Source organism: Podarcis melisellensis (assembly GCF_964234715.1).
Source record: "Podarcis melisellensis genome assembly, chromosome: 1".
Taxonomy (NCBI): domain Eukaryota; kingdom Metazoa; phylum Chordata; class Lepidosauria; order Squamata; family Lacertidae; genus Podarcis; species Podarcis melisellensis.
In genome coordinates this window covers 41,858,599-41,884,114 of record NC_138528.1, presented here as the reverse complement: position 1 = coordinate 41,884,114, position 25,516 = coordinate 41,858,599, and the positions used below count along the sequence as shown (strand labels likewise).

Genomic DNA, 25,516 nt, shown 5'->3' with positions numbered 1-25,516 from the left:
CGTCCTCTTTGGACTTTCTTTACATTTCCCCTTCATTTTGTTTGCTCCATGCTTCTGTGATGTCACCACAGTGCAATGCAGCCAATGGCAAGGGAGGTCTCTTGGAGAGAGACACATAAAAAGCCCACTTCTGATGGCCTCAGATTTGAAGTGTTGCTTTTAAAAATATCTATATATTTAGCTGGCTGCACATCCTTTGACATCTCAAAAGGTAGCAAAGATAGGTGCTGATAGGTGGTGTACTTGTGATATGAAAATCAACATGAAAGTAAAGGTGACAACTATAGCCTGGCTAAAAACCAGAGTCTTGCATTATGGAATAGATGGAAACAAATAATTGCAGCAGACAAGCTTTTAAAAGCCTGACACCACTTTGCATGTAGATAGTTACTTTGAAACTTTAAACTGGATGTGCCTGTGTATATTGTACAGTGCCTTCCTTTGAGTGGCTGTTTTAACTGGCATCTCACGAGCGGAGGGTCTTTAACCTGGAGGTATTAAAGCATAAAACTGAAGAATAAATTGCACTTTCACTGGGCATCATTAAAATAAAAACCTCGTAAATCTACTTCCCTTCATTACATATCCTTTCCTCTTCAAAATGGATTAATGTCTTCACCAGAGAGCAGAAACTAGGAACAAGCCACTTCATTGCTATAGCAACATGGGCTACAAGCTAATGCATCCTTCCTCTGTTGTAAGCACTATTTGATAAAATTTCGCACACCAGCCAGATGCTCTCTGGATGTTCTGTGCTACAGCTGAAGAATGGCACGTTGTAGCTGAGGCTCCAATACTTTGGCCACCTCATAAGAAGAGAAGACTCCCTGGAAAAGACCCTGATGTTGGGAAAGATGGAGGGCACAAGGAGAAGGGGACGGCAGAGGACGAGATGGTTGGACAGTGTTCTCGAAGCTACAAACATGAGTTTGACCAAACTGCGAGAGGCAGTGGAAGACAGGAGTGCCTAGCATGCTCTGGTCCATGGGGTGACGAAGAGTCAGACATGACTAAACAACTAAACAACAACAAAAATGCTTTTGGGTGTGACTAAGTTATATCAATGCCATTGGTGGAAGATTCCAAGAGCAGCTCAGTTCCTCCTTCCTCCTCTAAATTAGTATAGGGGGTTCAGTCTCATGGGAATTATTATTATTACTGGTTGGTGCAATCTTAGATTACGTTTGGTATTAACCTCATAGCATTAGGCTGCTGATGCTGCAATATGGCCTTTTTATGTATGCCACGGATTGAAAGGAACAATAATCGCTAATAGTATGGGAGAGTATACTTGTGTTTTGAATGTGCAGGCATAGATTGAGGTGTGTGTGTAAGTGGGTTTGGAATTAATGTGGATATTGAGCCAGCGGAATCCTGTATTATGCGCCCCCCCATTTTATCTACTGTGCAAGGGTGAGAGCCAAAGCATTGTGAGCAGACTGAGTAGCACTATAGGCTTCTCCTCCTCCAGCCCCCCAACACATCCCCAAAATCTGCTCCAAAAGGTTAGAGGGAACCGCTTGGAGCAGATTCTGATACATGTGTTTGGAGACTGGAGGGGAGAGCCCAGAAGTTATCTTGTGCTAGTGGAGTGCCTTTTGTACAAGTGGGTGGATGTAACTGGATCTCACCCTCTGTTATTTGGTGCTGTGGTCTGCTTGTCCTTGTGAACTACTTTGCAATCTTTTCCAATTAAACATACCGTATTTTTCACTCTATAAGACGCACCAGACCACAAGACGCACCTAGTTTTTGGAGGAGGAAAACAAGGGGGGAAAAATTCTGAATCTCAGAAGCCAGAACAGCAAGAGGGCTCACTGCGCAGTGAAAGCAGCAATCCCTCTTGCTATTCTGGCTTCTGTGATAGCTATGCAGCCTGCATTCGCTCCATAAGACACACACACATTTCCCCTTACTTTTTAAGAGGGAAAAAGTGAGTCTTATAGAGCAAAAAATACGGTACTTGAAACAACAACAGCTTTTCTTGACACGATGAATGGGAGATATGTTGGTTCAGATTTGTCTGTCTTCTACCTTACTTTGCCTCATGGCAGCCTCTTAAATTCTAAGCCACCAGTTGGCTGAACTGGATTGGAACTACTATCCTAAACACATCGACTTATTAGGAAGACCCATGTCCTGTATGGTGAAATTTCCTTCCAGGCTGGATTATTTTAAGATTACATGCTGCCATAGGATCAAAGACTTTCAGAATCCTGAGCCATGGCAACGTAAAATGATCTTAATACAGTTCAAAGCGTTTTATAGTTAATGCTAGTTCTATTTTAATGTGGGGGGTGGGGGGTCCTAGTCTGTCTCCTCACATGAATTGGGATCTTCAGAATTCCTCACAGCAAAGGAAGGATCTATCCCTTTGACCTCAGATGCTTGACACAACTTATTTGGAGATTTCTGTTTGGGAAATGTTTTATCATGCCATTTGGGTGTTGTTCACACACCAGGGCAAAATGCCAGAATCCTGCTTGCTTCTTGCAAGGCCTTTTGAAATGTCTGGCCTAGTCACTGCGAAGCGTGTGTTTTTTTCCATTATTATATGAGGATGTTTATTCCAAGCAGAAGATTTGCTCTTTTCATGGTGATGGTGCTGCAATTTCATGTGAAACGAACAAAATGAAAAGAATTGCAAGTACTATTATGTTTGCCCTGAAGTCAAGTGCCTGGATTTGTTCAAAAGGCTTTGAAGTGTTCGCTTGCATAATTATTGATTCGTAAACATGGTGTTTGTTATAGAAAAGGCTGAAAACAGCCACTGGATACCAATTGCAGTGGCAGAATGTTATCCTTTCAGGTGATTTAAAAGCAAAAGTGTGTTTGCCCCTTTTGTGGCTGCACGAAGACTGGCTGACCGAGATCTCTTAGAAATAACCCTTAGTATGCTGAGTAAGATTTATCTACATTATGTATGCTCTTTCAGAGCCAGAAAGGACCTCCAGTGTGGCTAAAAAAATAAGAACAGTAAAAACAAAACAAAACAGAACACAAAACTGTGGACAACCAGGGTAGCCAGTGGTTTAAAGTGTTGGTGCAAAAGAAAAATATACAACGAGAATTCACTAGGTGCTAAGATCCAGGTTTGGGGCAAGTACTCTTTGGTGAAAGAACCTCAGCAGAGATTTTAAGTTACAAAATATGCAGCAAAGCAAAGCTTGGAAATATAGGCTGCTTGACCTTTAAAATATGCCCTTCCAAGTTTCCCTCCTACTCCGGCATAGGAAAAGACTACACTTTTGATAAGTTAGAAATTGATTTATTTACAAATTCTTCAAAGGTCTGGTTCATGTGCTTTTCATCAGTCAGTAATACATAGCTTAGTTACTAAGTGGCAAAAGTTCCTAGATTAATCAAGAGTGGCTTGTGAGAGCCATGCGGTTGAGCTGGAGCAACCAGCAGAAACCTCTTCACACGCTGAGTTTCTCAGGTAGACTGGGGGGTGGGCAAGCAGTAGGCTTGAGTGCTTATTTCCTTCCAAGGGAAGTGACATAGCTAAGCCTGGCAGGACAGCTTACTCTATGGTATTAACCCCCTCATGCATTAATTAGACTTAAGCAAGTTGATTATATGAGGCTGGTTATCCCACATAAAGAACCCTAAGAACAGAGATCAGAAGGGACCTTGGCATTGCCCAGCCACACTCAGACTGACCAGGTCACCTGGTCACAAGTCTTCCCCACAATAGCAAGCTGTTGTGTGTTTCTATTTAAACTGTAGTCATTATTTCTAATTTTGCATCTTTCTATATAAATTAACACATGCAGATTTTATGGAAAATGACTTTCTCTTTTGTTTTCCTTTTGTGTTTCTTCATTTTAGGCAATGTGTAAATAGCCACTCCAGGCAATACTGAATCTTAAATGGTATCAAAAACAATATTAAAATATCAAATGTAACCCCCCCCCCCATATTAGACATGTGAATATATGTAATGATGAACAACATATTCCCACATGGATTAAAACACGCATCCTCGACTCTTTCGGGGCTTCTTTCTATGTCTCTTAATTAAACCAGATTTACAGTAGCATACAACCACTTTGTCCATGTCTCATTTATCAGTACAATCATTTTAATGGACCCAAAGCAATAGGAAAATCCATTTAATTGGATTGGTATTCTATCATTTTAATATGACAGCCACAATTACTTCCAACACTCAATTGGGGTAATTTCGGGTGCAATTACTGTCACTCACAATTAGCCATATTAAAACTGCCAGCAAAATGTAAGCAAATATTTCATGCATTTTGCCCTCTCGTTACAGCTCTGCAGATAAGGAAAGGCCCACTCCTAATCCTGCTTTTAGTACTTTATGTACAGTCGTTCACAAAAATTAGCAGGACGCCATCTCCTTAGGCTGGCAGCGTGGGAGAATCAGTGGTACCTGACCTTTCCTGAATGGCCAGTTAATATGAAGAAACTGGGGCCCACGATATATGCTATACAGTTGTAGATCAAGCCATTCAGGTGCTTGACAACTCTATTTTTACAGTCCCAGGCAAAGTACAAAGGTGGGAGGATTATTTTGTCCTCGGTGGCCATCATTCATGACTGACAGGCTGTGTTGAGTTTGACGAATACTGAATTGGGCACATCTAACCAGGTGGTCATAAAATCATAGAAGTGTAGACCTGGAAGGGTTGTTTCCTCTGCCCATCAGCCAACTGCAGCATCCATCATTCAGAGACCACTTCCAAATATTTTCTTGCATTGCACTGTCACAAATCTAAGAACAAGGACTTGGAGAATTGGTTTGTCTTAGATGGAAACATTAAGAGCAGCTTGACCAATCCATTGTCTCCTTCGGCTCACGGTTTGGCAACTTGGGAAGCACGCCAGTCTGCCAGCAGATGGCACTTACTTACCACTTAACTGCACATCTCTGAAGGGTCTCTAACTTCCAAACTCACCAGGTGAGGAAAATCAAAACAACTACCTTCCCTCTGCTTGCATTCGTGTCCAAAAGCTGCACAGGGAAGCAGCGGCTCCAAGTTCAGTTCCACACATGAATATTTCTGGCATCACTTTGCACTTGTACACTCTGTCACTGTTAACTCTGTGTGACAAAAGGCACTCCCCCTTCTGTTAACGGAAACACCACTGAGTGGGGGTCTCCAGAATAAGGGCCATCCGAGTTGAAGAGGAAAAGAAAAATACCCACAATGAGCAGCAGGAGTGAAGCTCTTTTAATGCTGAGTCATCTCTGGGTTGCTCTGGGAAAGAAGCTAGGACTCTTCCTCTTTTACAGCCCCTCACAGGCAGAGGCCTTCCCACAACAGGGTACAAACGGAGCTAAATCCCAGGTCGACATCACAGTCTAACACCACATATTTCAATGTAATTTATTGACCTGGCTGGAATGCAGTTGAGTTGCTGTTGTTCTCTGTGAGCCTTAAGCATTTCGAATGAGGTGGGGATTTTCTGCAACAAGTTAGAACTTGTGGACCTTTCAAAGGGAGGGGATGGAAATTAAGTTAGGAAGGAGGGAGAGGAGTTCTTCGAACTCCACAGCCCCCCAGCTCTAGTACTCATTTAATTATGAAAAGATAATTGTGGAGGGCAGGTGGACTTGATCTGAAGGGGTCAGTCTCCTTGCATCTTAAAAGGGTCCTTCAGGAAGAATAGGCTTCCACAGTACACCTAACATGCTCCCAGCGCAATTTCTCTTCCTATTTTCAGGTTGCAAGAGTAGTTCGCTTGCTTCCCTTTAGCTATCCCCTCCCCAGGCCCCATCTGGCAAGAGCGATACTTGTGAGGTGCCCCCCAAGGCCAGAAATGTTTTCCAGCACTACAAGTACAAATGCAACATTCACACATTGTCACTTGGAAAGGAAGAAGCCATGGCGGTGGGCCATTCCTCCTGTTTTCCGGTATGCCCTCTTCCCATGTAGATGCCACAAGTGGATGTCCTCAGGTGGATATACTACTTTACTGATATAGAGCACCATATCTACTTCTTAAGTGCCAGTGAAAGACACTCTGATCCCAACAAACTCTCCCTATGTGTGCAGGTTATCACAGATGGCCAGCCTGAAAGTGACTTCGAAACAGAAAGTTAGGTGAGGCATCATGAGGATTGGGGCCTTTTTTTGATGTGGCATTCTCCTTATGGAAAGCCCTCTCTAGGGAAAGTTGCCTGGGCCCATGCAATCTCCAATCTTAGGGAAAGTGGTTTGTTGTCTTTAGGAACAGAGGCACTGTCTCTGAATACCAGTTGTCGAGTAGCAACAGTAGGAGAAGACCATTGTCCTCACTCCCAGATTGTGGGCCTTCTGTAGATATCTGGTTACCCATTGCAGGTTACAAGATGCTGGACTGGACAGGAGTTTGGTCTAATCCAAGAGGATTCTTCTTACATTCTAATATTTATGAGATGCTGCATTTTATGAGTTTAGGAATAGATGTACCTTGTATTCAGCAGGAGTCTTCTGTGCCAAACTTTTTGGGGGGAGGTTTCCTGTAAATTCTTTTTTTTAATAATATTTTTTTTAGTCTCCAATTACAATCCGATAATAGCCTCATTACTGTGCCAAACTCTAAACGTTTGCTGAAAACAAAATTAACACCACTTTACAATAGTCTATTGATGTTTGATTTTAATTTCTTTTTGCTTTTACTTGTTTTTAACTTTTTATGAAGTTATTGTTTGGTTTGGTTTTTATACGACTGTAAAGTGCTGTGGCACAGTTTTATGATACAGCTGTCTATAAATATTTTTTTCTAAATAAATACTGGAATTTGACATGCCTTTGTGAACCACCATGAGACTAAGAAAATACATTCCATGGCCTTTACTGTTACCAAGTAGACCCCCATCAACAGAATAAACACAGGCAAGAAAAAACTACATTTGAGCTTTGTTTTCTAAATCAATACAATTTCTCAAATTTATTTTTAAGAATTACTTCTAATATATCTTTTTCACAGAAGGAGGGTATAGGGAATGCTCTCATTCCATCTGTAAACACTGAAATACAGATCTGGGAAACAAGGGAAGAGACACAAAAAAGTGCATTTTACAAAATTATCAACTAAAATATATTTTACATGTATTACATTTCAATTTAAATTCTACTGACTGCATTTTCAGTTTCAAAAATATTTCCATATCTAATAGATTAAAAAAGCATGAAATATTTTCATTTCAGATAAGACATTTCAAATCATTTACATGCTGCCCGCAAAACAGCATAAAACAACCACACAAGTCTTTAAACAATATTTCTTGGCCTGAAGTAGATTCTGACAATATCAGAAGCACGGAAGGGTTAGGGGTTCTCCTCTCCAGATAGGGGGCTTCTAGCCCACCCCCGAACCTGGGCAGATATACAATTTCTTTCCTTTTGTACAATTGTGTGAGTTTGTTTTCTTTGTTCCTGCCTGGATTGGAGGCAGGACGAAGGAGGAGGAGGAAGCAGTAGCAGACATCAGCTTTGTCAGGAAATGAGTCTGGTTTCTCAGTTTTCCCAAAAGCTCTTTTTACAGGGCAGTAGCACCCTGAACATGAGTCTCCAATCAAAAGCTGTGAGGATTCCCTTCACTATACCATGAACAACACTACTATTTCCCCCCCTCCCTGGAAAAAGAGGATACCTAGCAACGTGGTTTCTTCCCCCTACCCCCAATTACAGGGGCAGAGAAAGGAACCCCAAATCTGATTCTGCATAGATCAGACTACTCAACTCCTAACACACACACACACACACACACACACACACACACACACACACACACACTTTACCCATATCATTCTGGGAACATTCCCTATTCCAGTCATTCTCGTTCCCCTACAATTCCCTCTTCAACCAGGCAAATGGAAGAACAGGCAGCAACTACGGAACCCACAGTATTGCTCCCAAACCACCCCTGCATACCTTGAAACTGAAAAGAGTGATGCCAGCCCTACCCTTCCTTCCATCCAATCTGAGCCTCCCTCATGGTCAGGCTCTCTCGCCTGCTTGAGGGAAGTATCAAACGGAAACTTCTGTTCCATTCCTGTGCTATGACAAGGTGTGCTTTGTAGCACCAGCAACTCCCAACAGCCCCCTGACATGCCCAAGCAATGGTTATGGGGGGAAATAAAGCCATTACTTTGGCACTAGCCAGCTTGGATCAGCCACAGATTCTTGCTCAGAATTAGGGTGGGGATTTCCTCCGTAACGGCAGGGAGCAAATCCTTTCCCTACTAAAACACAGTAGGAATCGTCTCCTCGTGACCTTGAGGTATAACCAACCATCTCTTGCTTTGACCTTCTCAACCTCTCTCTCCTCCCCATCACTTTCCCATCTTTGGTATGATGAGCAAAATCTGCAGATCTCCACTCGTGCTCATGGCACAAGGAATTGAACATGGCAGGGCTACTTCCTCCGGGCCAGGCAGGCAGAGAGAGCCCAGGGGACGAGACTCCATTCCAGCCTGTGGGCAAGTACTACTTCTACTTGAAAAAAGACGACAATATTAAAGCCGTAGGAACGTTTCTATCATTGTATAACACTAGTTCAGAACACTCCCCCCCCCGCAACACACACACCCAAAAAGTAACCACCACAGGTGCCTCATTCGGGTGAGCGACTCTGGCCATCAGCAAGCACATTGACTGATCCAGTGTTAATTCTCATTCTTTAGAATTAGTGCAATCTACAAATGGAATCCCAGCTTTGTGTGACCGGTTCAGCGGGCTCTTCGTACGCTGTCCTTTGGTTTGCTTTTAGAATTAACTGAAATAGCTTCGTGTTAAAGCCAAAACTAAAGTAGTTTTTTTCTTTCTTTCTAACACCTATACATGTAAGGCAAGAGGCAGAAGTATCCGTAGGAATCAGGTAGCAAGTTTTTTTCTCTCTCTCCAAAATGCAAACCTCTCATTGGTCAGTTCCTTTTGGGAGCCAAAGAGTCTCGCCTTGGTGGGCATGCTCAGATGTCAGTGTTAAGAGGAGATTTTTGGGGGGGGGGTGGGGAGGTGTTTGGGAGAGGAGAGAGGTAGGCAGGCAAAAGCAGACCAGGCTGGTCAAGTTAGGATGCCTGTTTCGAAAAGAATGCAGTTCAAGCGGTACAATGTCCTTGCTAACTCTGGCTTTTAAGCCCTCCCCGAGTACGCTGGAGTGTGCAAATCCAGGTTCTACAAGGGCTGGAAATAAGAGCAAAGAAAATGGAATCGGGATGGGAAAGAATATCCACTCTTTCAACCAGCAGAAGGGATGCCTCTCCAAACATCTGGAGGGAAGGTATCGGTTTTGTAGCAGCTGTCAATTAAGCTCTGGGAGCTGTTCAGGTGCTTGCCCACTTCTGAAGCAGTGATCCTTAAGGTTGGACCCTGTTTTCTCGTGTGTGTGTGTGTGTGTGTGTGTGTGTGTGTGTATTAAATCTACGCAGCTTTTCATAACGGTCTGAAGTAATCCCATCGCATCTTTCCCACTTCCTGCTTTGGAGGTGAAGCTCAAAGCCAGTCAGGAAAGAAAACAACGGACTGGACAACCCCAGAAAGCAAGTGTGGTCCTCCTCCCCTTACCAAATCAAAACATGTTCAGCATGTGGCAAGGACACGCAGCACGTAAGCGTCTCCCAAACAGGGGTGCTTCTCCAACCTCAAGTATGACACTGATCAGAAGGATCTCTGCCTCAGCCTTCATATCGAGGACGCGAGATCAAGGGCCCACGGCAGCTCGGCTCTCTTCGGCACTCGTTCCCCTTCTGTATGCTCTAACCATCCCCACCAAGACTGGCTCTGGATTCAGTTTATACTGGCTTTTATCCCCTGGACCACCCCGCCCTTTCCCCTCCCCCCTCCCTCCCTCCCTCCCTTATAAGATGCTCATTGTACATATATATATAGATATAGATTTACAGAAGCAAGTACCTATATCTATATACACACACACACATTTCTCTATAGATATATATTTCCATTTATGCTCTTTATATGAAGTGCTGTGCTTTGAACATCTGCCTCGGCAGGAAATCTGCTCCCCAAACGCAGAGGATAGAGTGCTTGGGCATCCCCTCCTGTGCCCGAGGGCAGGGCTCCACCACAGCACGTGCCGGCAAGGAGGTCAGGCTGCCCTCGGGCTCTCCAGCTGCCACCACTTGTCAACCCCACGGAGCTGCAGAGCTCGGCTACTGCGGATTCTTCAAGATGCGCCCATGCCGGAAGTCGTAGACGTGGCGGCAGAGGAAAACCAACTCGGGGTCAGTGTCCTCTGGCACCTTGCGATGGGCAGGGGTGGAATACTCTTCCGACGGAGGAACCATCACGGCTTTCTTGCCCGGGATCCCCTCCACTCGACGCTTTGCCAAGGCACAAAATCTGCAAAGTAAAAAAAATAATAATACTAAATTTTTAGCATTATTAAATTCATCTAGAACAGAATAAATGTCTAGTTGAGCCTTTCTAAAGGGCAAGCAAAACAAAGACTCTGGCGTTGGTTATAGTGATCTTCCCATTTTGAATCTGCCAGAAAAATGAGAGGAGGGCCATGAAGGCCCATGATGCACTGATAAGACCTCAGAGAAAACACATGGAAGAAATGTATAGTAATGTGGCCCTACCGACTGCTCTGCTCCACCCCAGCCATGTTGAAATCCAAAGAAAAACTCCCCACATGTTCTGTTGACAAGGGTGACTGGGGGGGGGGCGGGATTCACTCGCTTACACAGCAATTGGACTGTGGATGATCAGTGGAAGCTTCTCTCTGCTCTTGCACTGTTGAATCCATATCATTTGTGTGCTGAGTTTGTATAAGCATAGACTGGACTACTGCAGTGCATTATGTGGGGCTGCCCTTGGAAGCTCCAACTGGAGCAGACTGTGGCAGCCGGACTGCTCATGGGGGCACCTGCCCATCTACTACTGAGCCAGGTTCAAGGTCCTGGTACTAATTTACAAGGCCCTGAACACCTGAGGTCCTAGGTAGCTTAGGGACACTTGAACACTTCTCTTCCAGCTCAATCACTGAAATCATCAGCAGAAGCATTGCTGGTTGTTTCCCAAGTTCGCAAGGCTCATTTAACAACAACAAGTAACTGAGCCGTTGGTGTCATGGACCGAGTCTTGTTGAAAACTCTGCAAACAGATTCAGCAGATGCCTTCTATTTCAATATTTTAACCCCACTAGGGTTATGCTGGCAATTAAGAATATATCTTCCCACAATAGTTAGCTTATTTCTCAATTAAGATTTTTTTATATGTGGCTTTTGGTATGGTTTTATGTATATATTGTTGTAAGCTGCTCTGATACTATTTATGAATCATGGTATAGAAATAATTTATATGAATAAATAAAATGAATAAACAAACAAACAAACCAGTTTTAACCCAATCTGATTTTTAAAAATTATACAGTGGTACCTTGGTTCTTGAAGTTAATCTGTTCTGGGAGTCCGTTCGACTCCTGAAACGGTTCAACTTCCAAGGTGTGGCTTCCGATTGGCTGCAGGAGCTTTCTGCACTCAATTGGAAGCCGCGGAAGTAGCACTTCCGAAAAATGTTCGCACACTGGAACACTCATTTCTGGGGTTGTGGCGTTCGGGAGCTGATTTGTTCAGGAGCCAAGCCGTACAACTACCAAGGTACCACAGTTGTACAGTCATACCTCAGGTTACAGACGCTTCAGGTTGTGTGTTTTTGGGTTAAAGACACACCGAAACCCGGAAGTACCAGAACGGGTTACTTCCGGGTTTCGGCGGTTAAGCATGCGCAGAGGCGCCGAATCACAACCTGCGCGTGCACAGACGCGGCGCTGCGGGTTGCGAATGTGCCTCCCGCACAGATCACGTTCGCAACCCAAGCGTCCACTGTACTCCCTTTTTACAAAGAAATTCACAAGGCAGTCTTGTTTGTTAAATGAAAAAAACAACAGTCAAATTATTTAAACAGGAGCTTCTTTTTAAAGGGCTTGGGAAGATATAGGCGGCTTGGTTTAAAGGTGGGGATGGAGCTCTCAATTCTGCCCTACTGCACAGGTTAATCATAAGGTCTGGCCACTTCTATATCTTAGATGGCCCCATGGACTAGATAGGCGAGGATTGCCTTGGACTTTTCATTTTATAACAATGAAATACTTCAGGAAACCAACAGCTCACGACTGCAAAATTATACAGAAGACTGCTCTCTATAGTCCAGACAAACATCCTTTAATAATACACAGGAGCTTAGATACTCTTAGCAAACATTAAATGTTCCTTCTACAAGGGATTCAAATTTCTCTGCTGGGGGAAGAGAGATTCTCATGCCTTAAACTGTCTTTAATGTTAGTGGGGTGTGGTATTTTGATTAAGACTGTGGTTTATAAAACGGCACTCTTCCATTTTTTAAACAAGCTTTTAACAGTTCTCCCCCCAACCCCAGTTTTACTGAGAGAGTTGGCAGGTGGGTGGTGAGTGGACAGTTTTTGGTTTTGCTATTTAAACTAAAACAGGAAAGAGGCCAAAGTAGTAATACTCTTTTCTCCTAGACATACGAAGAATAACCAACTGAAAATGGATTGAGATGCCCAGACAAGCATGATTAATGCCAAGGCAGAGAGAGAAGGAACACACCCATCAGCAAATGCAGCAAAGCAAAGCACACACCATGCGGTGGAAACTGCCTTTCTGGAACTCTGAGACAACAGCAAAAGCAAGGTAAGAGCACCACCTACCTGCAGTATTCTGCAAAGGTCAGGACATAGCACTTCTCCTCGATACAAGCAACACTGTTTTCATCCTGATGTCGGGATGCAAAAATCTCATTCTGCAAGAGAGTACACAGTTGGGACCGTCGCAATGCATAACAAAACTTCATGTGCAGGGGAGGCACTTGCCCTGTGATACTTTTGTCTCTGGTCTGCTAAGACATCATGCCTGCATGTTTCTCTGCCAGCCACTTTGAACGTAGGCCGTGACACAACTTCCCATGGGACACATATGAGGTGTTGGTCCAAGTAGAACCTATGAGCTGTCATCTTTTTAGACCAGCCTTTGCCAGCCTGGTGTCCATCAGATGTTTGGAACCCAAAGCCACCACCTGGAGAGCACCAGTTTGGTGAAGGTAGTTTTAGATTATATAAGGCATTTGCTGTTGAGATTCTCCTTTAGCTGTCTGGGACTGCCCAATCTTGACGTATGGGTACTAAGGAGCAAGCCCAATTAAAATTAATCTCTCATAAGTGTGCACAGGATTACAGCCTTAATTTAATCTCAACAGCCACAGGGCTAAAATTCTATCATTTAAATGATTCACGTGAAGGTTGCTGACATCTGATTGTTTTGATATGAAGTGTGCCTCTGGGGGGTGAAGTCAAATGGCTGTGTTAGCAGCTCCAAAGTGACCTCCCTGGGGCACAAACCTGAGCCGTGTTTATGGAGGTCCAGGGCTGCCCAGACAACAAGACCCACCCCCCTCTTGGCCTCACTAATACAGCCCAAAGGAAAGCAGAGAAGTACATTTGGCACCAGCTTGGCTGCAGGAATTGCCGGAAAGAGGAGTACAAAGTGCTAATAATCTTGGAGACTTAACTCCCAGATTTATGTGGGGTTTACTCCTTAGCCTTTTCTTCTACTCAAGATAGCACCCAAGGCAGTGGAGGTATATTGCCAGAAATAGGTAGAATAACTTGTGAAGAATTATACTCCCTAGAGTAAATGTGGTTTTTCATGCTATTTTGCAGCCAGTAAGAAAACCACTATGTTGCAAAATAGTTTTTATAAATGATACCATAGAGTGCTTTTTGACCCTTACGTTTTGCTTCTCCCTTTTGAGAAAATGTTAACTGGAATCCATTTTAACAGCACTGCTACTTTGCAAGCTTTGGGCTTGGATGTTAATGTTTATATTTTACCTGGAACTGTTAATTAAGACAGAACTCTGTCAGTGCAGAGACATTCAAGTGCATTTTAAAAGGTTGCACTGCCTTTCCAATCACTGCAGAAGTTGGACGAATATACAAGATTCTTCTTCTTTCTGTTTCTGGAACCAGCTCGTCAACTCTTCAAATCAGATGCCTCCCTTATCCTCACAAACTCCTCCTTTCTTTCCCACACAATTTTAAAGTATTCTTTTAACTTGAAAGGCAAGCAATAGCATACTCTTTCCCCCTGTGTCATTCTAGAACAGATATGAAGCAATCAGGAGTGGCTGAATCATCCTGTCAGCAGGGCAACATAGCTAGAACTAGTTTGATAAAAGGAATTCTAGGGTGTTGCGGTTTTTTGGTGCTGAAGAAACAAGGAGAGCATTTTTGTTTTTGCTGCTGCTCAAAAAAGTGCAATTGACCTATTAAATTGTGGGGAAGATGATCAAACCTTCCATAACAGACAAACACCTTTGTGTTTATTGTACAATAAAAGAATTGCCTGCGAAGGGAGAAATACAACAGGTGCAGATCTTTAAAATCTAGTATTTAAAGAGGTCTCTTTAAATACAGACGTACCTAGGTTTCCAAACAGAATGCATTCTGGGAGTCCGTTTGACTCCCGAACTGTTCGAAAACCAAGGTGTGGCTTCTGATTGGCTGCAGGAGCGTCCTGCAGCCAATCGGAAGCTGCGCTGGATGTTTGGCTTCCAAAAATTGTTCAAAAACCAGAACACTCAATTCCGGTTATCGATCGTTCGGGAACTGAAACATACAAGTTCCAAGGCATTCGGCAACCAAGGTACAACCATACAGGTAACTCACAACTTATGCACATTTAACTTGCATGCATTCAAAAAGGGGAAAGACTTTCACAGAGGTAACAGCACACTTCCAAAGCAACTACAAGTTGACTGTAAAATCACGAATGTTCTGAATGGGGCAGTAGAGGGCCGGTTTTACACCAGAACTCAGATTACTTGCCAATTTATGAGATGCAGCAGGTATTTACTTATCAAACCACACCGGTTACAGTTACAGAAAGAGATGGCCTGGCTAACCAGGAATAGAAGATTCCAAATGTTAATCACTCTCCCTTCTCCCTGCAAGAAAATGACGGCACAATGATCCCCACCTGATCATACAAACCACCACACGGACACACTCAACTCACCTGATGCATGCTAGGATTGCGGCCTCCCTGAGTGTGCTCTGGTCTGTAGTACCACAGGAGGCTCATCATCAGCTCCCCTGGAAGCAGACAAGGTAGATTTTAAAGGAAATCTCGCACATCAGCAGGAGCACAGACATAGCAAAAGAAAGAGAGCTCCCAGCATTCCCTTGGCTATAAGGTGAGCCTGACTTCATGGCAGAAATAGGAGCTGTGCATACTCATACATTTCTGCACCACCCTGGAATTGTCTCAGGAAGGCTCGTTAAGAAATATTTAAGTAAGTTATGTGACACTCCCCACTTTAAAAAAGTTGTGCGTGTCTTCAACCACATATTTAACAGTCATGGAAGCAGTTAATTATTTGCCCGGGATTGAATGACTTGTTCTAGTCAGTTCAGTCTCTACACTGCAGCTTTGGGTCAGCCTGTTTAGACTTCCTTCGGGCTGCTCAGATTGTCTCACAAGCAACAACAAACAGCTTCTACAAACAGGATGGTGGTTCTGCCGTTTCAAAGCAAGGCAACACGGTTGTGGGTTGAAGCTTTATTTGAGCAATGCTCTTCAACCTTGACTTCCCATATGTATTGGACCACAGCTCCCATGATCCCTGACCATTGAGCTAAGCTGGGAGGGCAAGATAGGAGCTATAGTCCAACATCATCAGGGAACCAGAGGCTGAACTAAAACTGGATTAGAGAATTCCAAACCGCTTTCTTAGCCACACAAAGCCTCAGCTGTAGGCACTCTGGGACAATTGCACAGCATTCTTCTTTAGGAAGCCAAAAGGTTTGGATGCTCCTCGTTCCCTTTTTACTATTGGCGTTTGGAATGTAACTTTTTATTTTTTGAAACATGTTTTGTTAAGTTTTCAAGAATAAATAAATACATAAGCAGCGGATGCAGATACAATTGCACCACACTATTATACTACCCTCAAATAACTAATTGAAACAAAACTAATTCCTTTCCTCCTCCATCCAACAGACCCTTTGGTTCAAAGTGTCGTAAGAATGTCCTGTTACTCCACAACAGGCAAGTGTGGCAAAGAAATGTGAAGCATAACACGTGCCAAAATATAGCAAATCTACCAAAATAGCACTTTACTTTAAGATGTCCAAACCCTCATATGTTGTGAAAGAAGAGATAAATCCTTATTTTTATCATTAACAAAGGTGGTAAAATCCCATCACTCTCCCACAAAGTAATCTTTATTTGCTCGTCCCCCAACTGCTTCCCATGTATATGTACATTTTCCCACTAAAGTTAATTTAACTTTTAAGTCTTGAGTCATCTTCAGCAAATAAGAAACTTCACCTCAAAACCCAACCACCCCCTGGCCCGGAAAGGGAGAAACCACCTTGCTCCCACACAGAATTTTTGCTTTTTGTTCCCACCTGCAGCACGGCATGATCCCAGCTGCTAGAAGACGGATTACAAAGCAGGCAGAAACCAGAGTTTGACGCTATTTCCCAGAATGCGAACTATAAAGAACATTAGTCTAATTAGTGGCTTCTGAGATTCTGGCTGTTAAAAGAATCACATGGCAGCAGGTGTTGCTCAGATGCTACGCTCAGTAGAGAGACAGTGCAACTGTTTGGAGGGCGCACATTCCCCAAGTACGTGGCTGGAGGCAAGAGCCAGAATTTGCAGTTCTTAAGAGCAGTAAGAGAAAAGGCATTCCTGTACTTCCTCTTGTTGTTGTTATTGTTGTTGTTGTTGTTGCTCGCAAGGGAAGGGAAATGAAGGGAATAAAGTTGTTCACTTCACTTCACACACTCTTGGCTGACCTGGCCAAGAGAAGGAAGCCTGCAGGAATGGGGGTTGGGGGGCAAGCTATGAAGGGATGGGGGAAGAGTTTTTTTGTGTGGGCTGTTTGTGTGTTAGGGTGTGAAGAGAAGACTGGCAATGGGGCAGCAGCCCCTAGTACAAAATAATTAAATTGGTTTTCTCTCCTCTCTCTGCAACAGAGAGGGCCACCAGCCAGATGCAATTCTCTGAAATGGGACGGATGCACTTGTGTCCCACATAGGGTGCAATTCAGGGATGACCAACTGATTGCTCTCCTGCACCTTGAACACGGGAGTTGCAGAAGACCTGGCCACGGAGGCTGAAGAACTCCCCGAGCACTAAATAAGAGGCTCTTTCCGTGATAATTGCAGAAGCCTCTGAAGTGGCCTCCCATTTAATACAAAGGGATGAGGAGAGTTATAGTTCGGCATGATCCGGAGAACCAAAGGTTCCCCACACCTGATGTAAGGTTTCCAGAGCATCACTACCATACGGTGGCTTTGTGGTCTGTCTTTAAAGACAGTTCAGAAACTTCCAACTGTTTCAAAACACAGGTGCCCAGGAAATGGCACCACCTCTATTGCTCCAGTTACACTGCCAGTGCTACTATATTTCTAAGCCAAATTTAAATGTCTCTTGTTGGCCTTTAAAGCCCTGAACAGGTTACTGAAGGACTGCTTTCAGTCTCATCAGCCTGCCTGTGTGCTGAGGGCCATTTTAGATGCTTGCCATGTGTGAGCCATCAGCCAGCGGACAGAAGGGAAAAAGCTTTTTCGGCAGTGACCCTACGTTTGTGAAACTGTTCCAATTGGGATTCGACTGGCTCCATCATTACAGGCCCTTCAGGGGACATGGAAAACTCATTTGTTGACCGCCAACTTTTCACATTTTTTAGGATTTTAACTGGGCTGCTGTCCTTGTGACGCTGCTTTATTTTGAGATCTCCTGTTCCACTGGGCTGAGCGCTGCTTTGATATTATTGTGGCTGCTGTGGCTCGATTCTGTTGAGATGGTGGACCCACAATTCACGTCCTTAACGTGTTCTGCTAAGCCTACTTGTTGCCCCGTGGGGAACTTTGACATAATGGGCCTTCTGCTTCCTTCTAATTTGGATGGAATCATTAATAAAATACAGAGGCTTTGGCAGAGGTGTGGAGGCAAGGTGGACAGGATGACCCTCCAATTCTCTTCTAGCTCTTTGATAAAGAAATTCAGTATTAGCTGGGTGTGTGTATGCATGCATTTACAAGCCATCCATCACTTGCTACCTTCCATTCCAATTCTCCCTGACTGCCTACAAAGGAGATGGTTATGCAATCATTCACCCATCCAATACCTGTTTTGGGGTCTTCCCATAGGGCAGATATCTTTGCCACATAAGGCATAGATTTCTTTCGTGGTCCAGATTTCAGGAGGACTGTGTCTCGGACCCGGATGATTTCTCCATCTCTCTCCACGGCCTGGTAGCTCTTGCGAACAGCTGGCTCTGGTTCGTTCTACAAATATTGACAAGAGAGAGCGCCGAGGAAAGAAGTGAGGCAGGGAAACAATGCTGAGAAACAGACGCCAGCTTCCTTGAATCCACCTACACCAAGCAGAAATCTTTCTGCCAGAAAGGGTGTGTCTGCGCTGCCAGAGGAACCCATGGAGAAGCTGCAGCATACAAAACAGCAGGATGCATCTCTCCTCCCAGCAGGTTAATTTCAGAAGCAAAACATGCTGCTCAGATGAAAGGCAATGATTATGAAACCCAGAAAAGAAAGGGGAAAGAAATCTTCAAGCAACTTCAGTTTGTTCACACCGGTTTTAAGGAAAGCAACTCTGCAAAAAGTGGGGTACTTCAGCACTCTGGTCACAGGCTTAACATCCCCGGGAGAAGAATCTGTTTAAACTTCTTTGCAGTAAAACACAACACAGGGCAGTCCCACTTAATACAAGGATGCTCTATGATGAAAGATGTTGGAGCCTAACAAGGCTCCACCGGTACTTTTTTCCAACACTGAAGCAGGAGCAGGGTGGGGCAGGGCATATAAAGTCAATCATCATCCTCATTAATTAAAATTGTATACAGCCGTACCTTGGTTTTCGAACAGCTTAGTCCTCGAACATTTTAGCTCCCGTACACCGCAAACCTGGAAGTGACTGTTCTGGTTTATGAACTATTTTTGGAAGCTGAACGTCCGACGGGGCTTCCGCGGCTTCCAATTGGCTGCAGGAACCCCCTGCAGCCAATCGGAAGCTGCTTTTGGTTTCCGAATGTTTTGGAAGTCGAACGGACTTCCGGAACGGATTCTGTTTGACTTCCAAGGTACGACTGTACTGCCCTATACCCACGTCTCAAGATGGTTACAACATAAAACAATATAAAACACAATAACACAATATAACCATATAAAAACACAAAATACATAACAACAAAAACAACCCAGCACATTTAAAAAGGGCACTGGGTGCCAATCAGCCAAAGGTCTGATTAAAGAGGAATGTTTTTGCTTGGCACCTAAAGCTGTATATTGAAGGTGCCAGCAAGCAAGCCCCATCATAAGCAAAGCTCATTATTGGAGAAAAAACCCGCAGTTTTGGCAGGCTGCTTACCACAACATAGACAGCCTTCTCGGAGGCTGCTCCAATGGGTATCCAGCCATTGGTGGCTCTTCTCCGGTTGATCCGTTGTTGCTTTGGATGAGAGTGACCCCCAACGGTTTTGCTGTCAGACACATGTAAACAGCTGGCGGTGTTGCGGAGGCCTGATTTGGAGCCACTGGGAGGCTTGGAGCTCTGTGGGCACTCGCGGGCCATAGTCTGGGGCTCCGAGTTGGGCGTCTGCAAGTGAGGAACAGGTTCTGCAGCTGGTGGCACACTTGGTACCGGGCATCCTGAGAGTGGGTGGGCAGGTGAAACAGGGTGCCCTGCCACAGGGATTGTGAGGCTCAGCTGGTCCAGGGACTTGCAGCTGTCTACAAGGAGATGAGGAGGGAGGGAAAGCAAAATATAGCGTGAGGCACTGCTTGTCGGAAGAAGGGAGAATTCTTGGGATGGTTCCTGAGCGCACGACTGTAAAGCCCTCCTTAACAATGACTAAGCACAAATATTACCATCAGAAGCCAAGTGTCATGCTCAGAATAACAGCAGGAAGAATGACATCCTGGCTCCATAAAAAAATACTTTTTGCTTCTGCCCAGCTCACCTCCTCCACCACAGTATTTACGCAGCATTTTCAGTGTTCAAAATACTTGACTGCCCGGTGCCAAATTTGTCAGAACGTATTTTCAACCTCAAGAACCAAAGTCTCATTTTCCTTGCACCTTCTTTCTCTTTCAATGGCAAGATTTTAGCTTGTATGCTCTAATTATCAGTGGGGGGAGTAAATGTGCAAACCAATTTTGACTGAGAGATAGAAGGCAAAATGGGTCTTCCACGAAAAAGATTCCTGTACTTCCCCATGCTATCAGATGCTCTTCTCCCTAGTCCCTACATAGTTACTGCTGCTTCAGGTGTCCCAGAGGGAGTTATTGCACCATATTATTAGATTTTGAATGAAAATAACAGAAGATGAAAGGGGGAAAGCTCTCATCCCACTCCCAAGAAATCTCCTGCAACCAGAAGAAAATGTGGAAGATCCCTATGATTCAATAACAGCTCACAGGAGAAGACCTCTTCTGCTTGCCACGCATGCAGAAAATTCAAACCTCTTGGGCGTGCAGCTGCAATATCAGCGGCATGGGGGCTGCTGCCATATTTCTGCTGTACCTACCAAGTCAAGTATAAAAGCAATACCAAAACACCCGCAGTTCCTCCTGGCAGAATGCATGCAAAAAGGGCTTCAGTTTCTTAGGAAAAGTTAGAACGGGAGAATGACTGAGAGTGTATTAACTTATGGTCTGTGTGTGTGGTTTGGGAGCTGCATGGTCAGGGGGAAAACAAGGCTGTCCAGGGTTGCAAAGACTGCGGAGAGAATAATTGGGTGCCCTCTTCCCACCTTGGATCAAATCTATGCTTCCAGGTGTCATAAGAAAGCTGCAGAGATAGCGCAAGATAGTGCACACCCCAGAAATGATCTCTTTCAGCTTCTGCCTTCTGGAAGAAAGTACAGGGTTATAAAGACTAGGACTAGCCGCCTGAGAAACAGTTTTTATCCAAATGTGATTTTGGTTTTAAACACAGTTTAAGATGTATGTTGGATGTATATTGTATTTAATTATGGGGTATCAGAGTTTTTAGGGGGTTAACCAGGCTGGGATAGCAGGCTTGTTGGTTTTTGAATGTCTGGTGTAGATTTTTTCAATTTTGTTGTTCTGTTATCGTATCGTAACTGTTCCAAAATAATGCAAAAGGCTGCTTCCTATGTGAGATTGGGGATCCTAGCTGTCACAGCTAAACACGCCTCAGCGCAAAGATGTTTTTGAATGGCAAGAGTAAACATCAGTGGGAAAGTGCTTACCTAGCTCAGTTGGTAGAGCATGAGGTTCTTAATCTCAGGGTCGTGGGTTCAAGCCCCACGTTGGGCAAAATATTCTTGCATTGCAGGGGATTGGACTAGATGGCCCTTGGGATCCCTTCCAACTCTACAATTCTATGAGTCTATGATTCCCCAGCTCATGACCTGACCAACGCTGCAAGAAGCGAGCTCCGAACATGAAGATAAGCCTGCCTGAGCAGGCTTTCAGAATAGTCAGCGGAGCAACTTCCGCCGGCCTCTGATAAGTGAGGAAGTTGACAGAAATGGATGCTGCGATGAGTGGCGGCCCCTACGTACGCAGCCTTGGAAATCCCAGCAAATTAGCAGAATCAATGCCACAGCTGATTTCGATCTAAAGAAGCAAAGTACAGCCGAGTCTTTTTGCTGTGGGAAACTGCTGCCCTCTGCCTCCCACTCTGCAAGCTGTAAAACAAGGCTGGGAAGCAGTCCTCCCTCCTCAGAGATGGGAGTATTAACAAGCAAGTGCCACGGCTGTAAAAACAAGGGCAGCTAATAAAATATGACAAGATCTTTAAATGGCCTGATTATTACAGGCACAGCCACCTTTCCAGGGCTCCCTGAGTTGTGGTGGCCCCGCCTTTTGATGTGCAGAATCCCTGAAGTCAGAAACTGGAACGGAGCTTTCTGGAGAGGGTCTCTTCTCCTGGGAGTTGTAGCACTTTTTGTATCTCAAATCTAGTTCTCAATGAGTTGGACAAACCTGCATTTGGGCTTTTACACTTCAAGCTGCAGGTGCTGACTTGTGATTGAATGAGCCCTTCATACACAAATAGGCAAAGGTAAAGGGACCCCTGACCATTAGGTCCAGTCCTGACCAACTCTGGGGTTGCGGCAGTCATCTTGCTTTACTGGACGAGGGAGCCGGCATACAGCTTCCAGGTCATGTGGCCAGCATGACTAAGCCGCTTCTGGAGAACCAGAGCAGCGCACGGAAACGCCGTTTACCTTCCTGCCGGAGTGGTACCTATTTATCTACTTGCACTTGACGTGCTTTCAAACTGCTATGTTGGCAGGAGCAGGGAGCGAGCAACGGGAGCTCACCCCGTCGCAGGGATTCAACCCACCGACCTTCTGATCGGCAAACCCTAGGCTCTGTGGTTTAGACCACAGCGCCACCTGCGTCCTTTCATACACAAATAATAATGCTATAAATCAGGCTTCCTCAACCTCAGCCCTCCAGATGTTTTGAGACTACAATTCCCATCATCCCTGACCACTGGTCCTGCTAGCTAGGGATCATGAGAGTTGTAGGCCAAAAAACATCTGGAGGGGCGAGGTTGAGGAAGCCTGATATAAATCACCCACCTAGAACCAGTCTTCCTGAAATATAGTTCTCTAGCAATATGTCTCAGTACACAAAGAGGTAAGGGATGAATTCTAGCTTCCTGCATGACTCAGGGAAGCAACCAAAGATTATCAAGCTCACTGGGGGACCTTGGGCTAGTCACTCCCTCTCAGCCTAGCCTACCTCGCAGGGTTCTTGTGGGAATTAAATGGAGAGGGAGAAAACAATGTAGGCCACCTTTAAGATAAAGGTGGGATATAAATGCAAAAAACAAAAAAAACCCAGTAAGTAAGTAAAAATATACAAGCAGCTAGAAGGAAATCTCAATTTGCTGCAACGAATCAAGCATTTTAGATTGGGACGGGAAAGGAGAACAAACAGGAGAAGTTTGGAATCTCATGGGTGGGAACAGAGAGACGGGAAGAAAGGAGTCACTGTCTCAAGACTGGACTCATGCAATAAAGCTGGCAGACAATAGGTTTAAGTCAGGGCAATAGGTTTAAGTCAGGGCAAAATACTTCGAACATTGCATTAAACAGAATATCCAACACACCAGCACAAAATACTGTGCTGGCTGAAGTGCTAAGATAAAAGGCTTTTAAAACAAAAGGATTAGGTGAACACAGACACCAAGAGGCTAGAAGTGGAACTTCCATCTTGAGTGTTCGCATCTATGAGTATCGGACACTGAGGCAACGAGGGACTGACACAACTGTTTTGACCTGTTTCTGATCTTCTTTGGTGCGTCTGGCTGCCAACGGCAGAGGGAGAAAGCTCAGTTAGGTGATCTGATCCAGCACAAAAATTCCCACAAAAGTTCATTAAAAGGCTAAATGGCAGTTCTCTGCTGTGCAAAGCATGTTTTAATTACGTCACTGAAGACTCGGCTGTTCAAAGGTGGCTGTTATCAAAAACCATCACATTGATGTATCCTGAGTTATGGAAGACTCTGAAAGTAAATCCACCTTACTTAGTTCTAAATACCAGCTCACACCTTTAAAGCAGGAATAGCCTAAGTATATCACAATTAAAAATACCATGAGAGATCCATGCCGCTTCTCCAACATGGCACAAATCTGTGCAGTCGGCCACTCAACTGACCAGCTAGCAAGTCTCACTGATTGGGGAGACTGGTGCAAGGAGTCTCCATTTTGCCAGTGGTCTTTCACCTGTTATTGGATATTACTGCCAGCTCCATGACACTCAATGGATCTGGAGGAGGGCAGTCACTCTGACGTCTGCAACAATCTTCTTGCCAGACTGAGGGAAAGTGAAAGAACTACAAGTGACTTTCAAGGAATTGCTTCTGACCCAACTTAGAAGTAACAGGTGATACATGGATTGTTTGTGCCAGCCAGATGAAAGACAGGCAGTTGAGGGGAGGGCTTTAACGGCCACTGGACCAATTGGCACCTATAGACCAATTGACTGCATACAGTCCTGAGTACCATCAACTACCAACAGAGGATAGAGCTGTTGATGGCTACTAGTAATGAGAGCTATGTATGATCAATGTGTCTCTGAGCACCAGTTGTAGGGGGATGTGAGTGGGAGTGTGTTATTGTGCCCGTGACCTGCTTGTGGGAGGCTTTTCATAGGCATCTGATTGCGTGCTGGACCAGATAAGCCTTTGATCTGACCCAGCAGGGCTCCTCTCATGTTTAGCCACCACTCAAACCTCCTAATTTATGAATGACACTTATTTTCCTTTAGCAACTTCATCCCTTTCTAAGAAAGGCGAAACCTGATTAAAGGTCTTCCCATGAATGACTCAAAATATTTACACCGCCTTCCCAGTTCTGCCAACTAAACTACAATCAAGTTCTTGATCATAGCACAATGTGGCTTAGGGCACTGCGCCCTTTCTACAGAGTCTGCACTCCCCCAATTTCCTGAATGTGTTGTGCAATCAATTAAGTCTTTAGTGCAAGGTAGGTTTTTGAAGGCACATAAACCCACCAGGTGAGAACAAAAATGACACTATGATAGCACACATATTTACACAAATACACTCTTTGCTCATATGCTTCTTTTTTGAACCGCAATATATTCCGGGAGCAGGAGAAAATCGTAATGCCCATCTTATCCCATAGTCCCAGTTTAAACATTTCAGCCATCTACCTAAAACCCTCCAGCAGTTTAATTGGATTAGCTATCCTTTCCTGCGAATCTTAAAACGGTTTTCACAGCATGGCTGTGCACAGCCAGAAAGAGATGTCCACAGAGGCAACTGCCATCTCGGGGAGAGGAAATTACACCTCTTTATTGACTAATTGTGTAAATAACAGTTATTACAGATATAGAATTTTATAGTCCGGCAGCTTTTATTCTAGACACAGAATTTCCTAGCACAGCAACAGTGAGAAGCGTTTTTAAATCGTTGGGATCAACATTTTACATGCTGTAAGAGAAAGATCCACATTGATGAAGCCCGGCTATGCAGACACCAGAAGCTGTACCTGAAACAAATGACCTATGAAGCTGCCTTATACGGAGCCAGTCTCTTGGTTTATCTAGCTCAAGCCTTTCCCAACTGTGGATCACTGGGTATTCAGACTACAACGCCCATCGACCTCAGCTAGCATGCCAAGGATGGTGGGGTTGTAGCTCCAACAACTTCTAGTGACCCAAGCTTGTGGAAGACTGGTCTACTTCAAGTGGTCTTAGCTCTCTGTGGGTACCAGGCAGAGAGAAATCCTTTGACGTTGGAGATGCTGGGGATTGAACAGCTTTGTGCATGCAAAACATGTGCTCTACCTACTGAGCTATGGCTTCTCTTGACATGGATTCGAATAAGAACACAGGAAACGAGAACATACGGGTTGTGTATGACTGGGGTCATACTCTGTGCAGGCCCACCAAAATCAACGGAATTACTAATTTGTCCATTGATTTCAATGGTTCTACTGCAAATATGGCTTATTTAAATAAAACCCTATTTAGAGCAGGT

General features: G+C 44.4%; 2 protein-coding genes and 1 long non-coding RNA gene across 4 annotated transcripts in view; 1 reads left to right on the top strand and 2 right to left on the bottom strand.

Annotated features, from left to right (window-relative positions):
- Positions 1–25,516, top strand: part of LOC309356018 (prolactin-releasing peptide receptor-like) — a 247,944-nt gene that overhangs the window by 76,774 nt on the left and 145,654 nt on the right. The window lies entirely within an intron of this gene.
- LOC309356603 overlaps positions 1–25,516 on the bottom strand; it is a 187,516-nt gene that overhangs the window by 90,903 nt on the left and 71,097 nt on the right. The gene's annotated exons all lie outside the window — the stretch shown is intronic.
- Positions 6,872–25,516, bottom strand: part of BAHD1 (bromo adjacent homology domain containing 1) — a 68,265-nt gene continuing 49,620 nt past the window's right edge. Inside the window, exons 3-8 of one of the 2 annotated variants that reach the window (XR_014162574.1) lie at positions 19,397–19,758; positions 18,138–18,297; positions 15,014–15,090; positions 12,649–12,740; positions 7,734–10,316; positions 6,872–7,697 (exon numbers count right to left, since the gene is read on the bottom strand). Coding sequence is in view for 1 of the 2 variants with exons in the window: in XM_081886593.1 (XP_081742719.1) it covers positions 10,127–10,316; positions 12,649–12,740; positions 15,014–15,090; positions 18,138–18,297; positions 19,397–19,758 (881 nt within the window). In the remaining variant the exon portion in view is untranslated. Of the gene's footprint in view, positions 10,317–12,648; positions 12,741–15,013; positions 15,091–18,137; positions 18,298–19,396; positions 19,759–25,516 lie in introns of both variants that reach the window. The other variant, XM_081886593.1, reaches the window with a different exon arrangement.